We start from the raw sequence: 21,447 nt of genomic DNA on the forward strand, positions 1-21,447 counted from the left end.
GTGCTTTGCTGAAAAATCCAGCCTTTATTGTGTCAGAAAGACTCAACGAACTACAAATCCCAAGATTCCATCGAAGTTGGAGCCATGACGGTTAAAGCGGCCTCCGTAGGCCTCGCCCCTCTTCTGCCAATCAAGCGGCAGGGGCGTGGCCACACTCTCACGTGACGTCCGCCGCTGAAGGACAAAGAAGGGGAGGAGGATCGTTATTTGCGCTCCTCCTCCTAGAACGTCACATTCCCGTCCACGTGACGTGGGCGGTGTGGGTGGGAGCCGTCACGTGACGCCAGCGCCACCTCACGTCTGGAGGAGCTGCGCGCGCATGCGTGCGTGATGACGTAGGCATCGCTGCGGCCGTTGCTGCGGGAGAGGGCTCCTCGCGCCGCCCCTCCCTTTTCTCTCTCTCGCTGCTGCGGCGGAAGTAGTTCTTTGCCTGCCGTCGGTGGGCGGGGCCTGAGCCGTGGTTGCCATGGCGATGGCGGGCCCCGGGCCTGGCTCCGTCGGGGCCCCTGCGGCGGCGGCAGCGATGGCGGCTCCGGCGTGCGCTGTTCAGGCCTCGGCTCCGGCGTCGTCGGCTTTTCCCGGTGAGACGAAGGTGATCTACCACCTGGACGAGGAGGAGACGCCGTACCTGGTGAAGATCCCGGTCCCCGCCGAGCGCCTGACGCTGGGCCACGTCAAGGCGGCGCTCGCCCGGCCGGGGGCCAAGTACTTCTTCAAGAGCATGGACCAGGACTTCGGGTGAGGAGGAGCAGTCGCCCTTCCCTGGCTCCAGGCCTACGGAATTCGGGGAGCCTTTGAGCCGGGAAAGGCTTAAGCCTTCAGCTCTGGGCCCCACAACAGACTCCAACTCCCAGAATTCCATAGCCTTTGAGCCAGGATGCTGTCTCCAGTGCGGATGCAGCCCTAGAAAGGCGACCCCGTCTGACTCAGTGGAGAAGGAAGGAAGGGGTTCCTGAGGGAGCAAGGGAGGGGTCCCAAAAGTGAGGAGGAGGGGGCTGTGTCTTTGGGAGATAACATCCCCCCCCCGATTCCTCTCAGAGGAGGAAAAGGGGCCTCTGCACACAGAATGGGAAAGGAAGGAGGAAGGGGTCCATAAGGCCCCAAAGAGGAGCCCCTCAACTCCCTGCAGGCCTCCCTGAGAAAGGGGTTGCTGTCTCTGGGAGGCAAACACCCCCCTTCTCCCCAAATGACCCAGTGGAGGAGCAAAGGGGGGGTGGGCCTCGGAGCCCCAAAGAGGAGCCAGCGCCCCACAGAGGCCTTGGAGCATTCCTTTGGGCCCAGCCAGCCAAGAGAGGCAGCCCCCAGGGCAGCCCAATGGAAAAGGAAGGCAGGAAGGCAGGGGTCCTCTCTCTCCATAGGCCTCAGGAGGAAAGGGAGGGCCTTTTCCATCTCCGTTCAAGAAGAGAGGATGGCTTTGGAGCTGGCAGGGAGAACACTTTGGGGAGAGTGGCTGGGAGGAAATGCTCAGCCCAGTGGCCCCTTCCGATGTGCAGGGGACCCCCCCCCATTGCTGATATTGGAGCCCCATCAGTTACAAGGGTTGCTAGGCTCCCAGGTGCGTGTGCCAATATGTCCCTCCTGGCTTGCCCTCTGTGAAAGTCCAAGGGATGCAGATCAGGAGGGGAACTGTATTCCCTGCACAGGCTACAAATCCCAACGTTCTGTAAGACCCAATCATGGCAGTTAAAGTGGGATCAGAGTCCTGTAATTCTGCCGTGTGGAAGTGTCCTAAGACAGTCCTGGATCCAGGGGCCCAGAGAAGGACGCACGCATGGCGCAATGCATTCCATGGGAGGAAGGGACAACCCAGGAGTCCAGATTCCCAAAGGAGAACTCAGGCCTCCCTGAGAGACTGTGCCCCACATTGCCAGTATGTGTCTTATGGGAAGACTGGGACCCAGGTGCCCAGGACAGTAGGTGAACCCGTCCGTCTTAATACAGTAAATGGCTGAGTGTGCCAGAGAAGAGACATAGCAAGACCAGTACGGATTGGGAAGGCCCTCGTTGTCCACAGATGGCCTTGGGACCCTCCCTCTTCACTTGGCCATAAGTTGAAGGGCATCAAACTTGCCCCCTTTCAATGAGAGCCAGCAAAGAGCTTTCCACCAAAACACCCAGAAGAGGAACAGAATTTTCTTTCTGGGCACTGGGAACGAGACCCTGAGAAGGGACCCCTCCCCGCTTATTGGCACATCCTTGACGCATTTGTTGATCCGCCCTTGATCATGTCTTCTCCATTTGTTTTCTTGCTACAGGGTTGTGAAGGAGGAAATCTCCGATGACAATGCAAAGCTCCCTTGTTTCAATGGCAGAGTCGTTTCCTGGGTAAGAAGTTGACCCATCATATCTCATCAGATGTCTGTAGAAACCCCATTTCCCAGAATCCCTGGGGCCTGCATGGCCATTGGGGAGGCAGACAAAGGTATACCAAACAAGGCATTTTTCCAGGCTCTACCTATATTCTTTAACTGACCCCGAGAACCTCTGACATTGGACATTCTGTCAGCCTTAGACATGGGTTCGGATCCTGACTGGAGGACTGTTGCCCTTATGTTTTGTCTGCTGAAGACTTGATCAGGACCTAGAGATGTAAAGTTTCCAGAAGTACTGGAGTTGTGGAAAAAAGCCTGCACTTTTCCTAGTGATGTGAAGGGGGCTGAAATAGTCAGAAGAAATGAAAAATGTTGCATTCGCATCGTTTACAGCAGGGGTAGGCAACCCTTTTGAGCCGGGGGCCGGGTTGCTGTCCCTCAGACAACTGGGGGGCCGAAGCCAAAAAATAAACAATTAAATAATTCTTAAAAATTAAATAAATAAATAAACCGGGACAAATGCCCCCCCCCCCCCGTGCCCCTCGCGCGAGACGCCAAAGACCCCGGCGGCAATCGGCGGCAGGACCGGGCTGGGGCCGGTCCCAAGGCCTCGCCTGGCCGCATCCGGCCTGCAGGCCGCAGGTTGCCTACCCCTGGTTTACAGATTCAAAGCATTGTTTTTTAGCCATATGGAATTTATATTTATTATACAAGTTTGTATAAAATTATGATTGGCATGTTAAAAGTACAGCTGAGTCAGACCATTTTTACAAACTGAATTCTCTTTTTATTTTTTAATCTTTTGTTACTTATGAAACTACAGTGGGCCCTTTCCTTCCAGATCCCCCCGCATAAGGGAAAATCCGCCTATGCTTGACACCCATAGGAAATAATGGGGTGTGTGTATGTGGTGGCACACATGCACCATTATTCTCCCTACATGGCTTCTGCGTAAGCTGGAAGCCACGTAAAATGCATTTGCACATGGCGCAGGTGCACTCTATAAGGTCCAGAACAGTAAAGCGACTTCATGAGTTTTGCCATTTTATGAGGAGTAGGCAATCCCCCCCCCAATAAAATCAGACGAGACTGTTAACATTATTAAAATAGGCAAAAATATTTGTCTTCTCTAGTCTTCCATAATATGAAGGAGACATAATGCATTCATTCCCCTAAAAAGGAGCTGAAAAAAGGAAAGCCAAGGCCAGGAATTGCAATGATCCGATGCTGAACAGCGTGTGATATAAATCTTGAGAAATAATATTAGGAAAGTAAATATATGCATACTTTTATTCATATACTTTATTCACTATTGTAAAAGAAAATATTTCTAAATTCATTTTTTCTAGACCATCCCTCCCCTTTTCAGGGTTTTTTTTTGGGGGGGGCTTCAGAGATCCGGGGGAAGTCCTGGATTTCCCCCACAATTTTGTCCCTAGTTTTTCCAGGTTTTCACATCTCTAGACTGGCCACTGTAGAAAACAAGGCACTGGAACTAAGGACCATTTGGATTAATCTATCAGGGTCCTTCTCTTCTTGAATCAGCTTTTTGGTGGGTGGGGTTCCTCTATTCTCTAAGTGATGTACAGATGGATCACAGAGCAAACCATAGGACAGACTGTTTTTCAAATCAGTGCCTTTGGAACAATAGGATGCTATGCTCAGTGTGCTTTCTCCTCTTCTGCAACACAGCTGGTGTCCTCAGAAACCCCCCAGCCAGAGCCTCCACCACCGCCCCCTCCTATTGAGGTACGACCGGAGCCTTCCCCGCCACCTCCACCACTACCTCCGTTGCCTGTGGAGCGGACCAGTGGCATCGGGGATTCCCGGCCCCCTTCTTTCCAGTGAGTAATGAGAGAGGGAATCTGATCCTGGGGAGTGCGTAGGTTTTGATAGACTGAACAGCGCAATTTCCTGCTTGTTGCAGCCCAAATGTCTCGGGTAGCCACGAGAACCTGGACCACGAAACGGAGACAGAGTCAGTGGTGTCGCTGAGGCGGGAGCGGCCGCGGCGCAGGGAGAGCATGGAGCATGGAGGTGAGTGGTTCCCTAGGAGGTAGAATCCTGGCTTTCTTCTCTGTTTGCCAGGGAGAGATGGGAGGGCAACGTGGTGAGGCTCTGTGTCTCTACCTGATGGCCATCTCCTCCCCTACCCGTCTGCTTCAGGTGGACATCGCCTGAATGGGCAGTCTCGCTTGGAGCGGCACCTGGCCGGGTACGAGAGCTCCTCCACCCTCCTCACCAGCGAACTGGAGACCACCAGCCTCTGTGACTCGGATGATGATGACACCATGAGCAGGTGAGAGGGGAACATGGGCCAGAGTGGTGTCTCACTTATCTGGATTTCAGACACCCAGTATCTCTTCAGCTGTTTGCTTAGGAAGGGCTTTTTCTGGAATGTTAAAAGTGTTTATGAACATTCGAATGCAAAATACTGAACATTTAAACTGTATGAACTGAAAAGGAGTAGCTAATACGATAAGATCACTCAGTACTTCCAGTCAATCTTAAAGGGTCTCTGAAGCATTTGTGATGGGATGCTCCAGTGCAAATGACCATTTGTTAGGAAGGACATATAGCCATGTTTCTAACAGTGACGCTTCTTTTTACAAAGTCTCTTTACACCCACTCAGCCCATGTTTCCTCCTTGTTCTCTGTCCAGATAGAAGCTTTTAAGCAGCATTGGGGAGATGATGAAAGGGAGCTGGAGGAACACAGACTTTTGGTGGTGGGTTGCATCCACATGTCTGCTGTAAACAAAGCTAGAGCTGGGAAATAGTGAGATTCTACTCCAGCAAACCTATTATAACTGCATGTGTCTGCCTACAACAGGCAGAGTAAGCAGCGTCTGCCTCCAGAATTCCAGACTGAGAATGTGTGAAGAACAGAACAGGGAGAAAAAGGGGAAAGGAGATAAGCCTGCCTCACCAGCTACTTCTCTACCCTAACATATTAAAGGATCTATATGCATTTGGCTACCAAAATGGAAATAATAGGAAAAGAAGAGGCTGGTGAGAGCAAAAGACGTCCATTGGTGCCTTTTAGAAGAAGCCTTCAGATAGCCTCTAGAAGGCTCAAAATGCTTGTGTTCACCTCCGCAAGCCCTCCCTGACCTGGTTGTTTCATTTCCCACATGCACATTGTTAGTTTTGAATGAAAGCTTGCTTGAAACATGTTGAGCTGCTCTTTTTTGCTTTTTGGAGGGGTGTGTGTGTAGTAACCTCTCCCTTTTTATTCTCTGCTATTTTTGCCTCTGTTACCAAATTTTCTGTTAAAGAAATAAGGTCCAGGAAGACATTGACTTGGTTAACTAAGGTCTACCTGCAAACAGGCACCTGATAGAATAAAAATATTTTGGTTCTATTGGTAGTCATTCAGGCCCCATCACTGCAAACTTTAGAGAGTCCGGAAATGTTCCCATCTGCCCCCAGGTCTTGGCTTTCTTATTGCATAGTTGTCCTAACCAAGCCAGGGAAGCAGCCAGCATATCAAACACAAAGGAGTATGACCTCAGCCAACTATCTAAGGTCACCCAGTCAGGGAAGGCTAAGGTGGCCAAAGCTTCCAGCCTTTGGTGTAAACTGGCTACCTTAGCCTTCCCTGGTTGGTTGACGTCTAGTTGGCTGTGGGCTTATGGGTACTGTAGTCCAAAACATCTAAAGGGCACTATATTCAGGAAAGCTGAGGATGGGGGCTGTCAGTTGCCTTCAGAGAGGGAGAAAGCAATTTAAATGCAACACAAAAGAAGACACAGAAACTGTAATTGCTGAGGAGGTAAATAATTCAGTCCTGACAAGAAACTTGGTTTTGCCTTTTTGAGTGGTGGCCCATATTAGGTGTAGCTGGGGATTGCCAACTGGCACCTCAGCCTCAAGAAGGCGTTGGTGCTCTCCAGACTTCTCTCTGTCTCTTCTTGTGGCAGGTTCAGCAGCTCCACAGAGCAGAGCAGTGCCTCTCGCCTCCTCAAGCGTCATCGCAGGCGACGGAAGCAGCGCCCCCCGCGTCTGGAGCGGGTGGGTGTGGGCCTTGGGCTGGGTGGGTGGGTGCGTGAGGGCTTGGGCTTCATTTCGGGGCAGAGAGAACTGGTGTGGTTGTGGTTTTATGTTGGACTAGACTCCAGGGGACCAGGGTTTGAATCCTTCCTCAGCCATGGAAACCCTTAGCCAAGTTACTCTCACAGCCCCAGAGGAAAGCAACATCAACTTCCTCTAAGTAAATCTGGCCAATAACACCATAGGAGAGGCAGTGTGATGTAGTGGCTTGAGCCTAGTTTTTGAATCCCTAGTCAACTACACAAAATCAGTGTGTAGTTGACTAGGCCCTTGGACAAGTCTAAGAGGAAGGCAATGGCAAACCTCCTCAGAATAAATCTGGCTAAGAAAACCCCATGACAGGTTTGCCTTAGGGTTGACATAAGTCAGACATGTTTTAAAAGTGCATGACAACAGAGGAGATGTCATAGCAGAGACTGTCCCATGGGCTTTTTGTGTGGAATGAACATGGAGGGGGCTGCCAAATCCTAGTGTCTCTCCTCCTGCCCAGACTCCTTTCTCAACTGGTTGTTGTTTCAGACTTCATCCTTCAGCAGCGTCACAGATTCCACCATGTCCCTCAACATCATCACAGTTACACTGAACATGGGTAAGCAGGGCTGATTTTTTAAAAATCCATGATCTCTTGACAAAATAGGGGTTAAAAATGAAATTAGATTGCTTTTTAGCAGAATCAGATCTTTTACAAATTTTCTTAAAGCAATTAGTACCATCTGATGTTAGGTCAGCGATATCATTGTGAATATCAGTTCTACAACTTTTAATTAAATTACATTAATGTGTTAAACAGTGGTTTGTGGAGATGGGAGATAACTGGAGCCGTCCTGTTCTTCAGGTACATTAAGGTCACACACATGGGATCTCTCTCTCTTTTTCTCTATCCGAAAGCCTCGCCTTTCTCTCCTGAGCACAAAAATAGAGAATGTCTGTGAACAGAGTTTGGTGAGATGGAGTAGATCTGAACAAGAAGGAGGAACCCGGATATAAATGAAATAGAATCAATTTTTGATGAATTGAAAATTAATCTGAAAACAGTTCAGAGTAACACCTTAGCATGTATCTTCCATCTAATGAAAGCTACATCTACAAATACGTATAAAGGTTATATTAAACAATACTTTTTTTTCTCTGCAGAGCGATGATTAAATAAAACCTTTCTTACTCATCATTTCAACTCTGATTTAGATCATTAAAACTGAGTCCTTCAATGAAGCAATTTCAATCATGGCTTACATCAATTTCATTTATTTCTAACCAGCCCTGTCGGCGAGAGAGGAATTAGTTGTGGTGGAGTAAGAGGGATTAAGATGGACGAGGTTAGAAAACCAAGGGAGGAGATTGCAAATACAGAGGAGGAGGAGGAGGAGGAGAGTGTGGGAAAGTTACTTTTTTGCCTACAGTTCCCAGAAGCTTCCAGCCAGTATTCTGGGAGTTGCAGGCCACCCAAAAGTAAGTTTTCCAAGCTCCCAGAAATAATGTGTGTGACTTAATAAGTGTAAAGGCAAGCCAACTTGCTAGTTGCCAATTGTTGCCATAGTCAACAGCTGACTGTAGGGCAATTGTAGACCTTTTCCAGCCACAGCAAAGAAGATTCCTCAGGCATTCCTTAAGAGTGGCGAATCTCCTTTCAGGGGAGTGTTTATGAAAAGGTAAGGCAGGGATTTGGAGGGGGTGGTTTAGGGTGCATAGTAATCCCACTTGGGTCATGAGTGGAGATTTATTTTGAAACCATGAGAGAGGAGAGGAAAAGAAAATGTTCAGAAATGTTAGGAGGGGGAATACAGTATTAGCATCCTTGACAGATTGAAAGTCACTTTGATACTTTAGGAACATAAAATGCATTATGTGGAGCTTGGCATGGCATGAAAGTATTGCGTTTGATATATTGAAAATAATCCCCCCCCCAAATATTACAAATAGAATTTACATTTTTACATTGTAATTTTTTGTTACAAACAGAGCTGTAAGGACCTGAATGTGAAGAATGCATGAACTGTAAGGAACTTCTTTGCTTTAGCCAAGTTAGGGGGGCAAACAAAGAAAAAAACACCATTAGAAACCAGAAGATAAGCAAAACAAGAATTGTTTTATCTCCTCTAGTCCTCTGTAGTACAAAGCAGACATAAAGCTCTCATTACCATAAAAAGAGAAAAGGAAACTGAGACCAAGAGTGAAACTGATGTCAGATACTGTATGTAGTTTTATATCAATGTCTGTCTGCTACATAGATTTTAGGAATAAATGGTGTGGGAGTAAATATGTGAACACTTGATCTTAAGTGTTTTATTCTTCATTAAGGAGCATTTTCCAAAACTCATTTTTAAAAAATCTAGAAAAAAAGGCTTTTGAAAGAAATGTGGGAGACAACTCTGTTTTTTCCCCGCTGATTTTGGGGGTGACCTTCTCAACTCTATTCATGAAGCTTGTTTTAGGAGTCCTCTCAGTATCCTATACAGTATAAGTTTCCTTCCTTCCTTCCTTTTTTGTTTGTTTGTTTCCCTGCCTGGGTAGAAAAATACAACTTCCTGGGCATCTCCATTGTGGGGCAAAGCAACGAGCGAGGGGACGGCGGCATCTACATCGGCTCCATCATGAAAGGCGGGGCGGTTGCTGCCGACGGCAGAATTGAACCTGGGGACATGCTGCTTCAGGTGAGCCAGTTCCTTCCCTCGGTATGTCGGGATTTCTCATCGCTCTGAGGAGATGAGAGTTGGCTAGATTGTCCTCCAGGAGGGGTGATGGCTTTTCTTTGTCATGGAGGTGGGAGGGGAATATGCATCAGGTCTCAAAGCAGGCCTCAAAATGTGCACCTCTCCTTTGTCCCAGGTCAACGACATCAATTTTGAGAACATGAGCAATGATGATGCTGTGAGAGTCCTGAGAGAGATAGTTCACAAGCCAGGGTAGGTATTATTCCTACCGACCCCTTCCAGATTCCTCTCTAGATGTGGGTTATTTTGTGTGTGTCTGTGTGTGTGCCACTGTGTCAATAGACTCAAGGGCTCCTTTTCTTTCTTTTCTTTTACAGCCCAATTGTGTTGACAGTGGCCAAGTGCTGGGATCCCTCCCCGCAAGGGTATTTCACCTTGCCAAGAAGTAAGTGGTCGGATATGTTTTGAACTCAGGCTCTCAACCTAGCCATAAAGCAGTCTTGCAAGCTGAACCTTTGAAGCTGTGGCAAGGTTCCCTGATTAACTCTGGGCCTAAGACTTTTTGCCAAATTGTCAGGGCAACCTAGGACATGTTTGTATACCCACATGGCTAAAGCTTCAGGCTCTGTTTCTGAAGGGACTACCCATTTGAACCTCGTGGGGAGTTGTTTAGGATCAGGGTTTTGGGATGGCCTTGTCCAATCAGATTCCCTCCAGACCTGTTGGACTTGTTGTTATGTGACTTTATGTTGGCTTCAAGATGGGGCAACCCTATGATAAGGTTTGTTTCACCAAATTTTGTCAGAGGAGGGTTACTATGGCCTTCCTCTGAGGTTGAAAGAGAGTGAGTCCCCCAAGATCACCTAGAACTGAATGGGGATTTCTACCTTAGGCTCCCAGAATCCTAGTCCAACACATAAACAACTGAACCACCCTGTCTCTTCCTACTCTGCTTCTTACCTGTTGGACTACACCTGCCATAATCCCCCAGACAGCATACCTGTTTGGAGCATGAAGAATGTATCTGAAGGGAGCCTGATGATGTAGGGTGATGGGGGCAGGGCTTGGTTCTTTGGGAAGCTTCCTGGTGCTTAACTTCCATCTCTCCTCATGCCCAGATGAGCCAATCCAGCCCATCGACCCAGCGGCTTGGGTGTCCCACTCAGCTGCCCTGACCGGGGCCTTTGCTGCCTACCCAGGGAGTAGCTCCATGAGCACCATCACCTCCGGGACGTCTGTCACAGAGACCGAGCGTGAGTGCCCTCGACTGTCCAGCCACTAGGTGGGGAGGGAGGCTTCCCGTGTGCCCGCTTCTGGAAACTTTTGCTCAACTGGTTTTAGAAAACAGCAACGAACAGCTGACTGAATTACACAAAATTTGAAGGAATAAAATGGGTGGGAAATGGAATGGTGTGAGGACAGGCAAGTAGAGTTAGAAATAGGGTAGGAACTATCTAGGGTTCTGAGCACCACTGGAGAGCCACGTTGCTGGCGTTTGAGGCTTGTTCTGTTCAGAAAAGTTTGTACAAACATTGGGAGTTCTTGGAAAAAATTCAGTTTTTGGACTGTGACTCCCAAGAATTTGCTGGGGACTGTGTTGGCTGGAGGATTCTCAGAGTCTTAGTTAAAAAATAATAATAACATAGGCCAGAAGCCATGCTAGCGGGAGGATTCTGGGAGTTGTGATCAAAAAAGGGTGGGGATCTTGGGTGTCCAGAAGAAGTAACTTGTGCAAAAGGGGAAAATGTAAATGGAGAATTCTGGGAGTCATGGTCTGAAAAATACCTGCCAACGTGAGGCCAGGGAAAAGATGATATAAGGCACTGCCAGCTTTTCTAGGCTTTTCAGAGAGAGTGTATTTTTGTCTCTCCTTTTACATAATACCTTTTTCACTTTATACTGTCAAGAATTCCCCCCCCCCCCCCAGTTCTGCTATTTAGCAAAAACTACAAAGAAGCTTCTGGCTCTTCAAAGATTGACAAATAGAGGGTGATGAAAGCTTTCCTGGGCTCTGTGTACTCCATGCCACATATGAGGCATTAGCTCATCTGGCAGACTTACATGTGCCCCTTGGCTGGTGAAGAGGGCAGGATTGCAGTCACTAAGGGCAGATCTTTAAATCATGGTCAGGTAATATTGAGAGGTGAAAGTAGTACATCTGATTACCAAAAGTCAGTTTCTTTGGGGTACTGGCTCAGTTCCTTGACGTTCTCTGTTATGCTTCCCATCTTTCTTCTCTTTTTAGGCTTTGATGACTTCAACCTCTCCATCCACACTGACATGGCTTCTGTCACCAAGGCAATGGCCTCTCCTGAGTCGGGCCTGGAGGTGCGGGACCGCATGTGGCTCAAAATCACCATCCCAAATGCCTTCCTAGGTACTGCACCAAGAAAGGGGAGGGTGTGGTAGGCTGGAGCAGAATTCCCCTGAGCAGACCTCCAGACATGTTGGATCACACCCCCATTTGGGGTAGAGGATGATCGGCAGGGTTGATAAAATCAATAGTTTTGTATAAAATGGGGAGGGAATGTAAAAGTTTTTTGGAAAAAATGTACAAATAGATCAGATTTTTAAATGTTCTTAACACAAGTAGGCTGCATCCGCATGGCAGAAATAATCCGGTTTGAAACTACTATAACTGCCATGGCTAAGTGAAATGGAATTTGGGAACTTTAGTTTGTTGTGGCACCAGAAGAGAGGATGTAGCCTCAATAAAAAGGAGCTTAGGTCAAAAGAAAACTTCAGGATTAATTATATTCTGTGACCATATTAACAGATGACCACTCGAAATACCGTTACAGGTAAGCAACCTGTCCATCTGAGAGCCAGTGTGGTGTAGTAGTTTTAAGGCTGGACTAGGGCACTGGGAAATACCAGGGTTCAAATGCCCCACTCAACCATAGAAACCCACTGGACGACCCTGGGCAAGTCACACTTTCCCTCCCTCAGAGGGCAAACCCTCTCTGAACAAGTTCTGCCAAGAGAACCCCATTTGCCCTAAGAAAGGCACACAACAGCAACAGTTATGATCTGGTCAGTCCTATTCTGCAAGTGGTCTTCTTCAGATGCATTCTCTATCTCCTTTTTCCACTCTCTCGTTCTGTATTCTCTTGCTTCTCTCAGTGCAAAGACAAAGAAAGTCGGTGAATAGAGAATTTGGGGAAATGGAGGAGATCTGAAAAGGGAGGAGGAGTTGGTACGAATGCAAAGGATCCCATTTTTATGTACTGAAAATTAATCTCAAAATATTTCAGAATGACTGTTCACAGTGCAGTGAGCCCTTCCCTCTTGCAGGGGTTCAGTTCCAGCCAAACCCAATGGCTAGCAAGAAAACGTGGAGAGCCCACTGTACTAACAAAACCTGCGTCCCCAAACATATAGTAAACAATATTAAACAATAAAGCATTTCTATTAGACTAGAAATATAATTACAGTATGTGTTTCTTCTAAAAGTTGATGATTAACTAGAATAAGGTGGGCCCTTTGTATCTCCTGGTGTTTGGCTCCAAGACCCCTCATGGATGCTAAAATCCTTGGATATTCTAGTCCCATTAAATACAATGGATAGTCAAATGTGAGGTCTTACATAAGATGGCAAAATCAAGGTTTGCCTTTTGGAATTTATATATTTTTAAAATATTTTCAAGCCATGGATGCTTAAATGAGTGGATAAAGAATCTGGATAGAGAGGGACAACTATTCCTCAAAAGTGATTTCAGTTGTGATGGAAATTGTTAAAGCAAGGTCTTCAGAGGAGTGGTCTAACTAAAATAGATTTAAATCAAACCACTCCTCAGTAGGAATTGTAGACCAACACTTTGGAGTATGTGAAGTTTGGGGAAAATGCCCTGCATGGCCCCCATGTAGGTGGCTTAATGCATGGCCCCCCTGCCCTTCTCCCGGTGTCCAGGCTCGGACGTGGTGGACTGGCTGTACCACCACGTGGAGGGATTCCAAGACCGCCGAGAGGCCCGCAAATATGCCAGCAACCTGCTAAAGGCCGGATTCATCCGACACACGGTCAACAAGATCACCTTCTCGGAGCAGTGCTACTACATCTTTGGAGACTTCAGTGGCTGCGAGAACTGTAAGTGGGAATAACCTTGACCCATAGTTGCTTAAAGGTTTGGGACTTTGTTCCGGGAGAGGGGTGGAAGGGGCAGTGCTGCGTTCAGAACTGTAAATTAGGTCTGGGAATTTGGGGGATCTCATGGCAGAGGTTACTGGTGTGTGTTTGTTTATTTCAACTTGTTCCCTGCTTTCTGGCCAAATAGTTGCAACCTGTGACATCTACCGAGAGTTTGTTTTGGACAAATTTTTGGGTTGCTCCCTCCCCTAGTCTCTGTATAATTAGAGTGACTAAGAAATACCACAAAGCAAAGGAGTCTTCTTAAGCATCCTACTGAGTTACAGCTAGTTCAGCGGTCAAAGCCAGCCTAGCAGAAATGATCTTGAGTTTGTTTTGATGCTGCTGTTAGCAAGTTTTCCCAGGAAGGGAGCATTGCAGATTGCTTTAAAAATTGATCCCCCTTTAGTTATATATGTTTATTTAGCAGCTTACTTTTGCCCTCCCAGGTCTCTCCTTTCATTATTTAGCTTCTTTCCATTCCATCTTGAAGTCTCCTTGTCCTTCCTTTCTCATCATTTCCCCCCAAAGCCAAACACATTCAATAAATTGAATCCTTGGAGCAGAATTGGGCTCCCTGGCTTGGGAGCCTCCTGGACTGTCTCTCCTCTGCTGAGGCTGCAGATGTTGTTCCCAGACTGAGTAACGCTGGTACAGCTTGCCTTGTGATACAGCTCATCTCAATGCAGGTGTGAGAAAAATCCATTAGTTCCAAATGCCAGTTAGGGTGCATGGAAGGGCAGTCTCTTTTCCAACAGGAAGTGATGTGGAAGTTGACTTGTGGATCATTTACTGTTGAGAAAAAAGGCCTTCCTAGCCTTAAATGTCCCAGAGAAGGACAAAAATGTATCAAAACGTTCCCTTAGAGGGTGTTGGCAAACATTGGAGAAGCCAGATTTAAAATAGGGAGGGGCAATGTGGTTGGCAGACTCATGCAGGAGGGATTGATTCTAGGGTCTCTTTTCCTTCCCACAGATATGGCCAACCTCTCGCTCAATGACAACGACGGCTCCAGCGGGGCTTCTGACCAAGACACCCTGGCGCCTCTGCCTCTGCCGGGTGCCACCCCTTGGCCCCTGATGCCGACGTTCTCCTATCAGTACCCAGCACCCCACCCATACAGCACCCAGCCTCCACCCTATCATGAGCTCTCTTCCTACAGCTATGGCATGGGGAGTGCTGGCAGCCAGCACAGTGAAGGTAGGTTGCTGAGTGCCTCATTGTAACTGAGGGGTTGCAGGAGGTCTGGCCTCAGCAGTCTTTGGGGCATCAGGGCTCATTTGAATGGGTTGTTCTCTTGGTTGGGATCAGTCTAGGGCAAGCTTGAACGATAGTCCTCTTGGGTTGCTGGGAGGAAGGGAAGAAGACTCCAGCCTGTGGCGTACAATCTAAGATATAATAGCATAATACACATAAATATTACATATCAATACAGGAAAGGGTTCAATAAAACAGGCAACAAATTAAAAATGTCAAATAGCAAATAATAGTCACGCAATGCCTGGGAACGCTTCTCTGAACAGGATGGTTTTCAACTCAGTTTTGAAAATAGTTAAAGAAGTGGCAGCATGACCTTTCGTAGACTTAAGTCTGGTTTCTCAGATGTATTTGGTCGAAGTAGACTACAAAACCACATGCTGCTCAACTTCTTTCTTTCAGTTACTCTCAAAGGTGCTACAGGCTTTCTCCCTCCCCCCCCCCCCCCCCCCCCCCGGGCTGACATCTACCTTTTTTCCTTGTTTTACAGGCAGCCGGAGCAGCGGGTCAAATCGTAGCGATGGAGGTGGGGGCTCCGGAGGTGGCCGTGGGGCTGGCAAGCACAAGGAGGAGAAGGCTGGGGCAGACTCCAAGTCGGGCAGCGGGAGCGAGTCAGAGTATTCAACCCGCAGTGGCAGCCAGCGCGGTGGGGGCCCGGTGGGTCCAAGCGGAGAGGGAACCTCGCAGCGGAGCCAGCACAGCCTGGGGGGCAGCAGCATCCGCTCCCACCACTCCCTCCACACGGCCTACGCTGCCCCAGGAGGGATGCCCCTGGCCTATAACCCCATGGTTGTCATGATGGTGCCGCCACCTGCTCCTCCTTCCGCTGCAGCTGCTGCTGCAGCCATCCAACCTCCAGGTGCCCCGCCAGTTCGCGATTTGGGCTCCGTGCCTCCTGAGCTGACGGCCAGCCGCCAGTCCTTCCACATGGCCATGGGCAACCCTAGCGAGTTTTTTGTCGATGTTATGTGATCTGACAAAGCCCTGCAGGCTTCAATGTCCCTCTTCTCACCACAGTGGCCTCCCTTCTGCAGAGCCTTCCAAGAACCGCCTGACCTCCTCCGTTTTGCTGCCTCTGGCCACGAAAGAGCCTTCCAGGAGTGGGGTGGACCAAACTCTTCTTCCCACGGCCACACATCAGTAGTGCTTGACCCACTCCCAGGTCTCCCATCACCAGCTGAGTGGTGAGACAAAAGCAATACGACTTCCATTTGTGATCTGTCCTAGCATTCACCAACCTGGGACCCTCCTGATCTGCTGGAAGGCAGCTCCCACAGTCCCCCCGGTTTGGAAAAGGCTGGGAACTTTTGACCTTACTATCTTGTGACTTGGAGAACCAGTGTGGCATAGTAGTTTGAGTGTTGTACTGCAACTTTGGAGTCCAGGGTTCAATTCTCCACTCAGCCATGAAACCCACTGGGTGACTTTGGGCAAGACACATGGTCTCAGCCTCAGGAGAAGGCAATGGCAAACGTTCTCTGAACAAATTTTGCCAAGAAAACCTGATGATAGCTTTGCCATAAGTCGGGAACGACTTGAAGGCACACAACAACAACAACAATTTGTGACTTGCCTTAGGACTCATGCAACACAATAACCTTGCCAGCACTCCCTCATTCACCAGCAGAGCCGTTTGCCTTCATGTGGTCTCATCATGTGGGTCCCTTGGATCTTCAGAAACCGTTTGCCAGAGCTTCCTCCCATTAATCATGCTCACCTGGCTGGGCCTCTCGCCTTCCGGCCTCCATATCTCGAGTCAGCCCCCAGCCCTTTTGTCCATTCTTCTTTTGTTTTTAATAAGGCTACCTTTGGCCACCTTTTTAAAATCCTCCGACTCAGGTCTCTAGGATCATGTGACCTTTGCCTTCCTCTTACATAGCTGCCTTGACTTTTAGGATGACCAATTGTAGTGGTCATCTGAACTTTGATCCCTCTTCGCCATCACTGTCAGTGAGATGACCTTTCGAATGTTCTGTCTTCCTGGGAGTCCTATGCCAAAGTCCAGTTGCTGTATCGGAGCTGGCGTGACTTTTGTGTTTTTACGTCACACAAGAAGATATCCCTTGAGGTACGAGGGACCCCTTTTGTTGAGGTTTGGGGGACCCTTTCATTGGCTTTCATATGACTCCCATGTCTTCTGCCTTTTCCTGCTGTCCATCAAGAAGGCCTTTTTTCCAATGGTACTCACAGGTCTCCCTTCTTGAGGGTCGCAGAACCGGTGTCAATGAAGTGATAATTTTGTAGGGTTTTTTTTTTTTAAAAAAGAAGGGTTTTTTTTTTGGTTCATAGTTCTTTTTATAAACTTTTTTAGTGTATATATGTGTATTAAAACAACAACCAGGACCCCTCCCATCCCACCTCGCCCCCTAAAACTTGTGGGAACACTATACAGCCCCTGTCTTAGTGTGAGATAGGATTGTGGGGGTTTCATTTCTGCCAACACTACAACTCTTTTTGTTTTGAAGCGTTTGCAACCAAAGTGTCACTTCCGGTGACTAGTTTTCTCAAGGTCCAGGTTACACATTCCTCCCTGTTTTGTACCACGTCCCGAGAACAGTAAAATCCATTTTCTTTGCAGCTTGCACCAGGTTCCTTTTCATCTGTTGAGTTTTATTATTCTTTTTTTAAAGACAGGAGACACTTCGAAGCCAAATAATAATATCATTCACTCTGGTAAAAAGCACCATGAGATTAGGACAGCCTTCTTCAGCTTGGTGCTTTTCAGATGGGTTGGACTGCAGAGCTGGCTGTTGGGATAATGGGAGTTGCAGTCCAACCCATCCGAAAGGCACCACATTGAAGAAGCCTGGATTAGGCTGCAGGTCTTCTGCTTGTCGTTCCCCTTCCAAAAGTTCTTCCCGGACAAATAATGGCGTCATAACATGGTCAGCATCCAGTACGTTTTTCTGCAAGCTGATGCTCTTAGTTCCAAAAATGCCACACAAGCCCCCCTCCTCAGCAATGTTTGCACATACAACCCTCAATCCAACATCTGCCAGCCTAGCATTAATATCTGCATGCTGCTCCCCAACCAACTGTAGCCCAACGATTCCTAAACCTTGGTCCTGTGGGTGTTTTGGACTTCCGACTCCCAGAAGCCCTAGTAGGGGCTGAAGTCCAAAACACCTGGAAGGCCAAAGTTTGGGAACGACAGAATAGCCCCTGGATCCAGCCCTCATGGCCATTGAGTGCTTTGTGAAAAACGGAGGATTGAAGGTGGCTCTGGCTGTGTTCCTGTAGCCAGATGCGCAATGATTAATGGACAGATCCTGGTGCCAATGTTGTCATTTTGCACCTGGCTGGGGATGCAGCCAGAGGCTTCTCCGATCCTGCCTTCTTGCCGAAAAGAACGAAATGGTCACACAGAGCCACTTCAGTGACTTTACAATAAGGCCAGGGGTGGCTTTGGGTGACAAGATCCTGACAGTGCCCCAAAAACAATACCCCCAAAAGTGTCTCCAAAAAGGGACACTTAACTCTCGTGTTACGTCTCTTAGCACAATGTCAGCTCTATATTTATCTTTGATATCTCTTTAGCATGTCATGTGTAATTCTCAGTGATAAATCGAGAATGAATTGGGGAGGAATAGTTGAGCCTCAGTTGGAAATAAGGCATTGCAGGTGACGCAGCTGCAAAGAACATGTTACTGCAACGCAGTTAGTAGCATGTTATTTTATGCGTTCGCTCAGCGCTTTTAACCGGTCCCTTTTTTGTTCGGTAACGAGAATGTAGCAAATGTAGATTTCAAAAGTTAAGTGGGAACAAAATTGCTTTTAGGGGATGTAATGAGTAACTTTCCCAGCATTAAAAGTGACCTTTAGGTGGCATTTAGAGAGAGGATTTGTGGGAATGTTTCAGTTTGTATGTCCTTGATCTTCCCAGTCCTGCAACTTGCCATGTAAACCAATCTACTTAACCATGTTTAAGTCACAAAAGAGTAGAGGACAAGGGAAACAAGTTCCTTTCTAACATAGCAATAAGTGGATTGCTTTCTGAACCAGGAGTTATTTCTCTCCATGGCAAGCGGTTAGCTGGAGATTTGGAAAACTGGGATTGGGAACACTTTAAAACGTTGGAAAACTAAGCTTTGGGAATAGATTTTCTTTAATCCCCCCCAGTTTAAGGAGATCCTGTTGGAGGGTTTTTGTTCATTCCCGATTTCCGCACCAGAATTACTCACCCCTTTCCTTGCAGAGTGTAATCGGAAATTTCTAAATAGCCTCTTTTCAACATGCTCTTTTTAAATACCTTATTTTAAAGCGGTTTTCCAGTTTCCTCTAGAACGAAATAAGGTGCAGGGAGCAGGACCTATTAATAATAATACTAATAATAATAATAGAAGTCTCATTTTCTTCTTCGATGGTGCTATATCTCCCAATCTGGGGACGATACCAGAACCTTTGTAGGTCCAAATCTCAAGTATTTAGCTTTCCCCTCTTCTCCGGGGGGTTTGCGTGTGTGTGCACGCGTGTGTGAGTGTGAGTGTGATCCGTAGCAGAAAACTATTTTGTAATAACATATTTATTTTTAGCTCCTTTTTTTTCTGTACAAAAAAACAAAAAGCATTCAATTAAAAACGAAACAAAAAAATCTGATAAACCCAAAACGTGTTGTGATGGTTTTTGCTTGTTTCTTAATTCCAGAATTAGGGAATCGGGGCGGCTCTTCTTGGCCCCCGGGAAAGCATCTCATTGCGGGGAGAGGGATGTCGCTGGGCCTGCATTTTCCAGGTCCTGTTGTACTATCGTCTATCCTCATGTATAAGCCAACCTTGTGTATAAGCCGAGGGCAGGTTTTGGGACAAAATCACGGATTTTGATATGATCCATGGATAAGTCGAGGATCAGACTCAGGGGCATGTAACAAAGGATCTAAATGGAGGGGGGGAAAATACCCCTTCATTCCCTCCTTCTCCCTCTCCCAGGGGTCCTCTCCCAAGGGTCAGTCTGGGCATGCAAAATGTGGACACAGACCTCCAGGTTCCCTTCCTTCCACACAACTTTCCCCAAGGTTGATGGCTTGCAAAAAGGGGGACACAGACCTCCAATTTCTCTCCTCCCTCCCTTCTCCATAGCTTTCCCAAGGCTCACGGAAAAGTACACTCATCCCTCTATATTCGCGGCTTTGATTACTGAGGGATTTAATTAATACCTTCTCCCTAGGAATCTCTAGGTCCTCCAGGGCAACTCTATGGTCAACTAAAACTAAAAGTTGCACTGAAAAACCTAGAAATGATTTCTGGAGAGAATACTCCATTAGACCTTTGTAGCTCCTCCAGCGCAGCTCTAGGGTCAACAGAGTTGCGCTGAAGGACCACTCCTAGAGAGGTGTCCTCTCAGGTGAAAACATGGTGTGTTTGTTATTTGCGTTGTTTCCATATTCACAGGGGTCTTGTGCCCTTAGCCCTAGCAAATATGGAGGGACAAGCCTACCACCATATTGACCCATATGTATGTCTACCTAGGATTTTGGAGCCCATTTTTGGGCTTAAATTTTTTGACTTCTAGACGAGTATTTATGGTACATCGATCAGGAATGCTGGGCATTGCAGTCCCAGTATCTGGAATGGGCATCAGCATAAGCCTTGGTGGCATGAAAGACCAAGGTGCTTTTCCCCAACTAGAGACCTTCCTGATGCCTTGGATTGCAACTCCCACCATCCCCCAGACAGCAGAGCAGATGCTCCCCGGCTGTTCCATTTCACATTGCTAGTTTGGAATAAAAGGTCTGAAACACGCTGAGCTGCTCTTTTCAGGTATACGAATCTGCCGTTATTTTTGCCTTCTGGCCCCAAATTTCCCATCAAGCCCAGAAATGTATCTTAACTTGTTGACTGAGGCATCCTTGCGTTTAATTATGTGTTAATCAGTTTTTATCACCTGCATTACCTTTGAATTGCGTTCTTAGTGTTGCTTTTTTCTCCTGGAGGATGTTCTGGAGCAGCTTTGCAAATTTAGCAAAGTAAATGACAAAATTAATTTCATTGATAAGTTGGTTTGTTTCCTCCCAAAAGTGGGACTCAATTCACAAAGTGATTAAAACAGGGTCCAAAGGGAGATGTAATTAAGTTCTAATATCAAAATATTGGAGACAGCATGGTGTAGGGATTTCAGCATTGGGCTACGACTGGAGATCTGGGTTCGAATCCCTGCTTGACCGCTGGGCGACGTTGGACAAGTCACACTCTCTCAGCCTCTCAGGAAGGTAAAGGCAAACCAAGAAAACCCAACAATGGGGTCCTGGTAAGTAATAAAGGGCTTGAAGGCACACAGGAGCCCCAAACAGAAAGATATAATGGGAGCTGCAACACTCTGCAGCAGACTTGGATTTATATCTAAAGCCCATAAAAGGATGCAATGCAAAGCCCATGTTCCTGTGGTTTTTTGCTGTCAATGGTGGTGAGAGAAGTACGCTCCAAATTTGAGGGGAATGTAAGGCAGGGGGACAAGGCGTCCTCCTTTCCCCCCAGGACTTGTCCTACATTTCAACCTTCTGTCCAGGAAGAATTCCAAAATGTCCTCCATTTGGAGCAAGACTAAGAAGCATGGAGTTGGATTCCAAAGGAAAAAAAGAAATTAGGCAATGCACTGGGGACTCTTGATCTGGGGACTTTCCTATCTTTTTGTTTTTAATGGACTCCAGCTCCCAGAATCCCCCAAGCATAGCATAGCATAGCATAGCAGGCTGGGTGGATGCTGAGAGTTACAATCCAAAAGAAAGAAAGAATGAAAAAAGGAAGTTTGGCAATGCACTGTTGACCTGGGGGGTTTCTTATCTTTTGTGCTCTAACTCCCAGAATCCTCTCCAGCTGGCAAAGCATTGGAGGGGATGCTGGGAGTTGGAATCCCCCCCCCCCCCAAAAAATAAGTTCAGCATTGCACTGGGAACTCTTGATTTTGGGAGTTTCCTAAAAAGTTTTTTGACTCCAGCTCCCATAATCCCCTCCAGACACCATAGCTCCCAGGATTCTGGGAGATAGAGTCCAAATAATAATAATAATAATTATTATTATTATTATAGAAAAGCCCCCAGGTCCAGTGCATTACCA

At 47.3% G+C, this 21,447-nt stretch overlaps 1 protein-coding gene across 2 annotated transcripts; it reads left to right on the forward strand.

Moving 5' to 3' along the window:
* Positions 1–334: 334 nt before the first annotated feature.
* DVL2 (dishevelled segment polarity protein 2) lies at positions 335–16,653 on the forward strand. 2 transcript variants are annotated; one of them, XM_042472979.1, is made up of 15 exons: positions 335–738; positions 2,256–2,325; positions 4,005–4,156; positions 4,240–4,349; positions 4,479–4,611; positions 6,232–6,325; positions 6,884–6,953; positions 8,876–9,015; positions 9,191–9,267; positions 9,393–9,460; positions 10,134–10,268; positions 11,261–11,392; positions 12,926–13,102; positions 14,117–14,341; positions 14,889–16,653. In XM_042472979.1, the coding sequence occupies exons 1-15, from the start codon at positions 467–469 to the stop codon at positions 15,368–15,370; spliced, it is 2,337 nt and encodes a 778-aa protein (XP_042328913.1). In that variant the 5' UTR covers positions 335–466; the 3' UTR covers positions 15,371–16,653. The 2 variants fall into 2 exon arrangements, with proteins under 2 accessions (XP_042328913.1, XP_042328914.1); XM_042472980.1 differs by having other exon boundaries at positions 6,235–6,325.
* The last annotated feature ends 4,794 nt before the right edge of the window (positions 16,654–21,447 follow it).

Source organism: Sceloporus undulatus, chromosome 6 (genome assembly GCF_019175285.1).
Source record: "Sceloporus undulatus isolate JIND9_A2432 ecotype Alabama chromosome 6, SceUnd_v1.1, whole genome shotgun sequence".
NCBI classification, from domain to species: Eukaryota; Metazoa; Chordata; class Lepidosauria; order Squamata; family Phrynosomatidae; genus Sceloporus; species Sceloporus undulatus.

Excerpts from the sequence above, each read along its gene's own strand:
- DVL2 (XM_042472979.1), top strand. The coding sequence starts at position 467 with ATGGCGATGGCGGGCCCCGGGCCTGGCTCCGTCGGGGCCCCTGCGGCG. Across the intron at positions 9,461-10,133 it reads GTATTTCACCTTGCCAAGAA|ATGAGCCAATCCAGCCCATC; the intron begins GTAAGTGGTCGG and ends CCTCATGCCCAG. Across the intron at positions 14,342-14,888 it reads TGGCAGCCAGCACAGTGAAG|GCAGCCGGAGCAGCGGGTCA; the intron begins GTAGGTTGCTGA and ends CTTGTTTTACAG.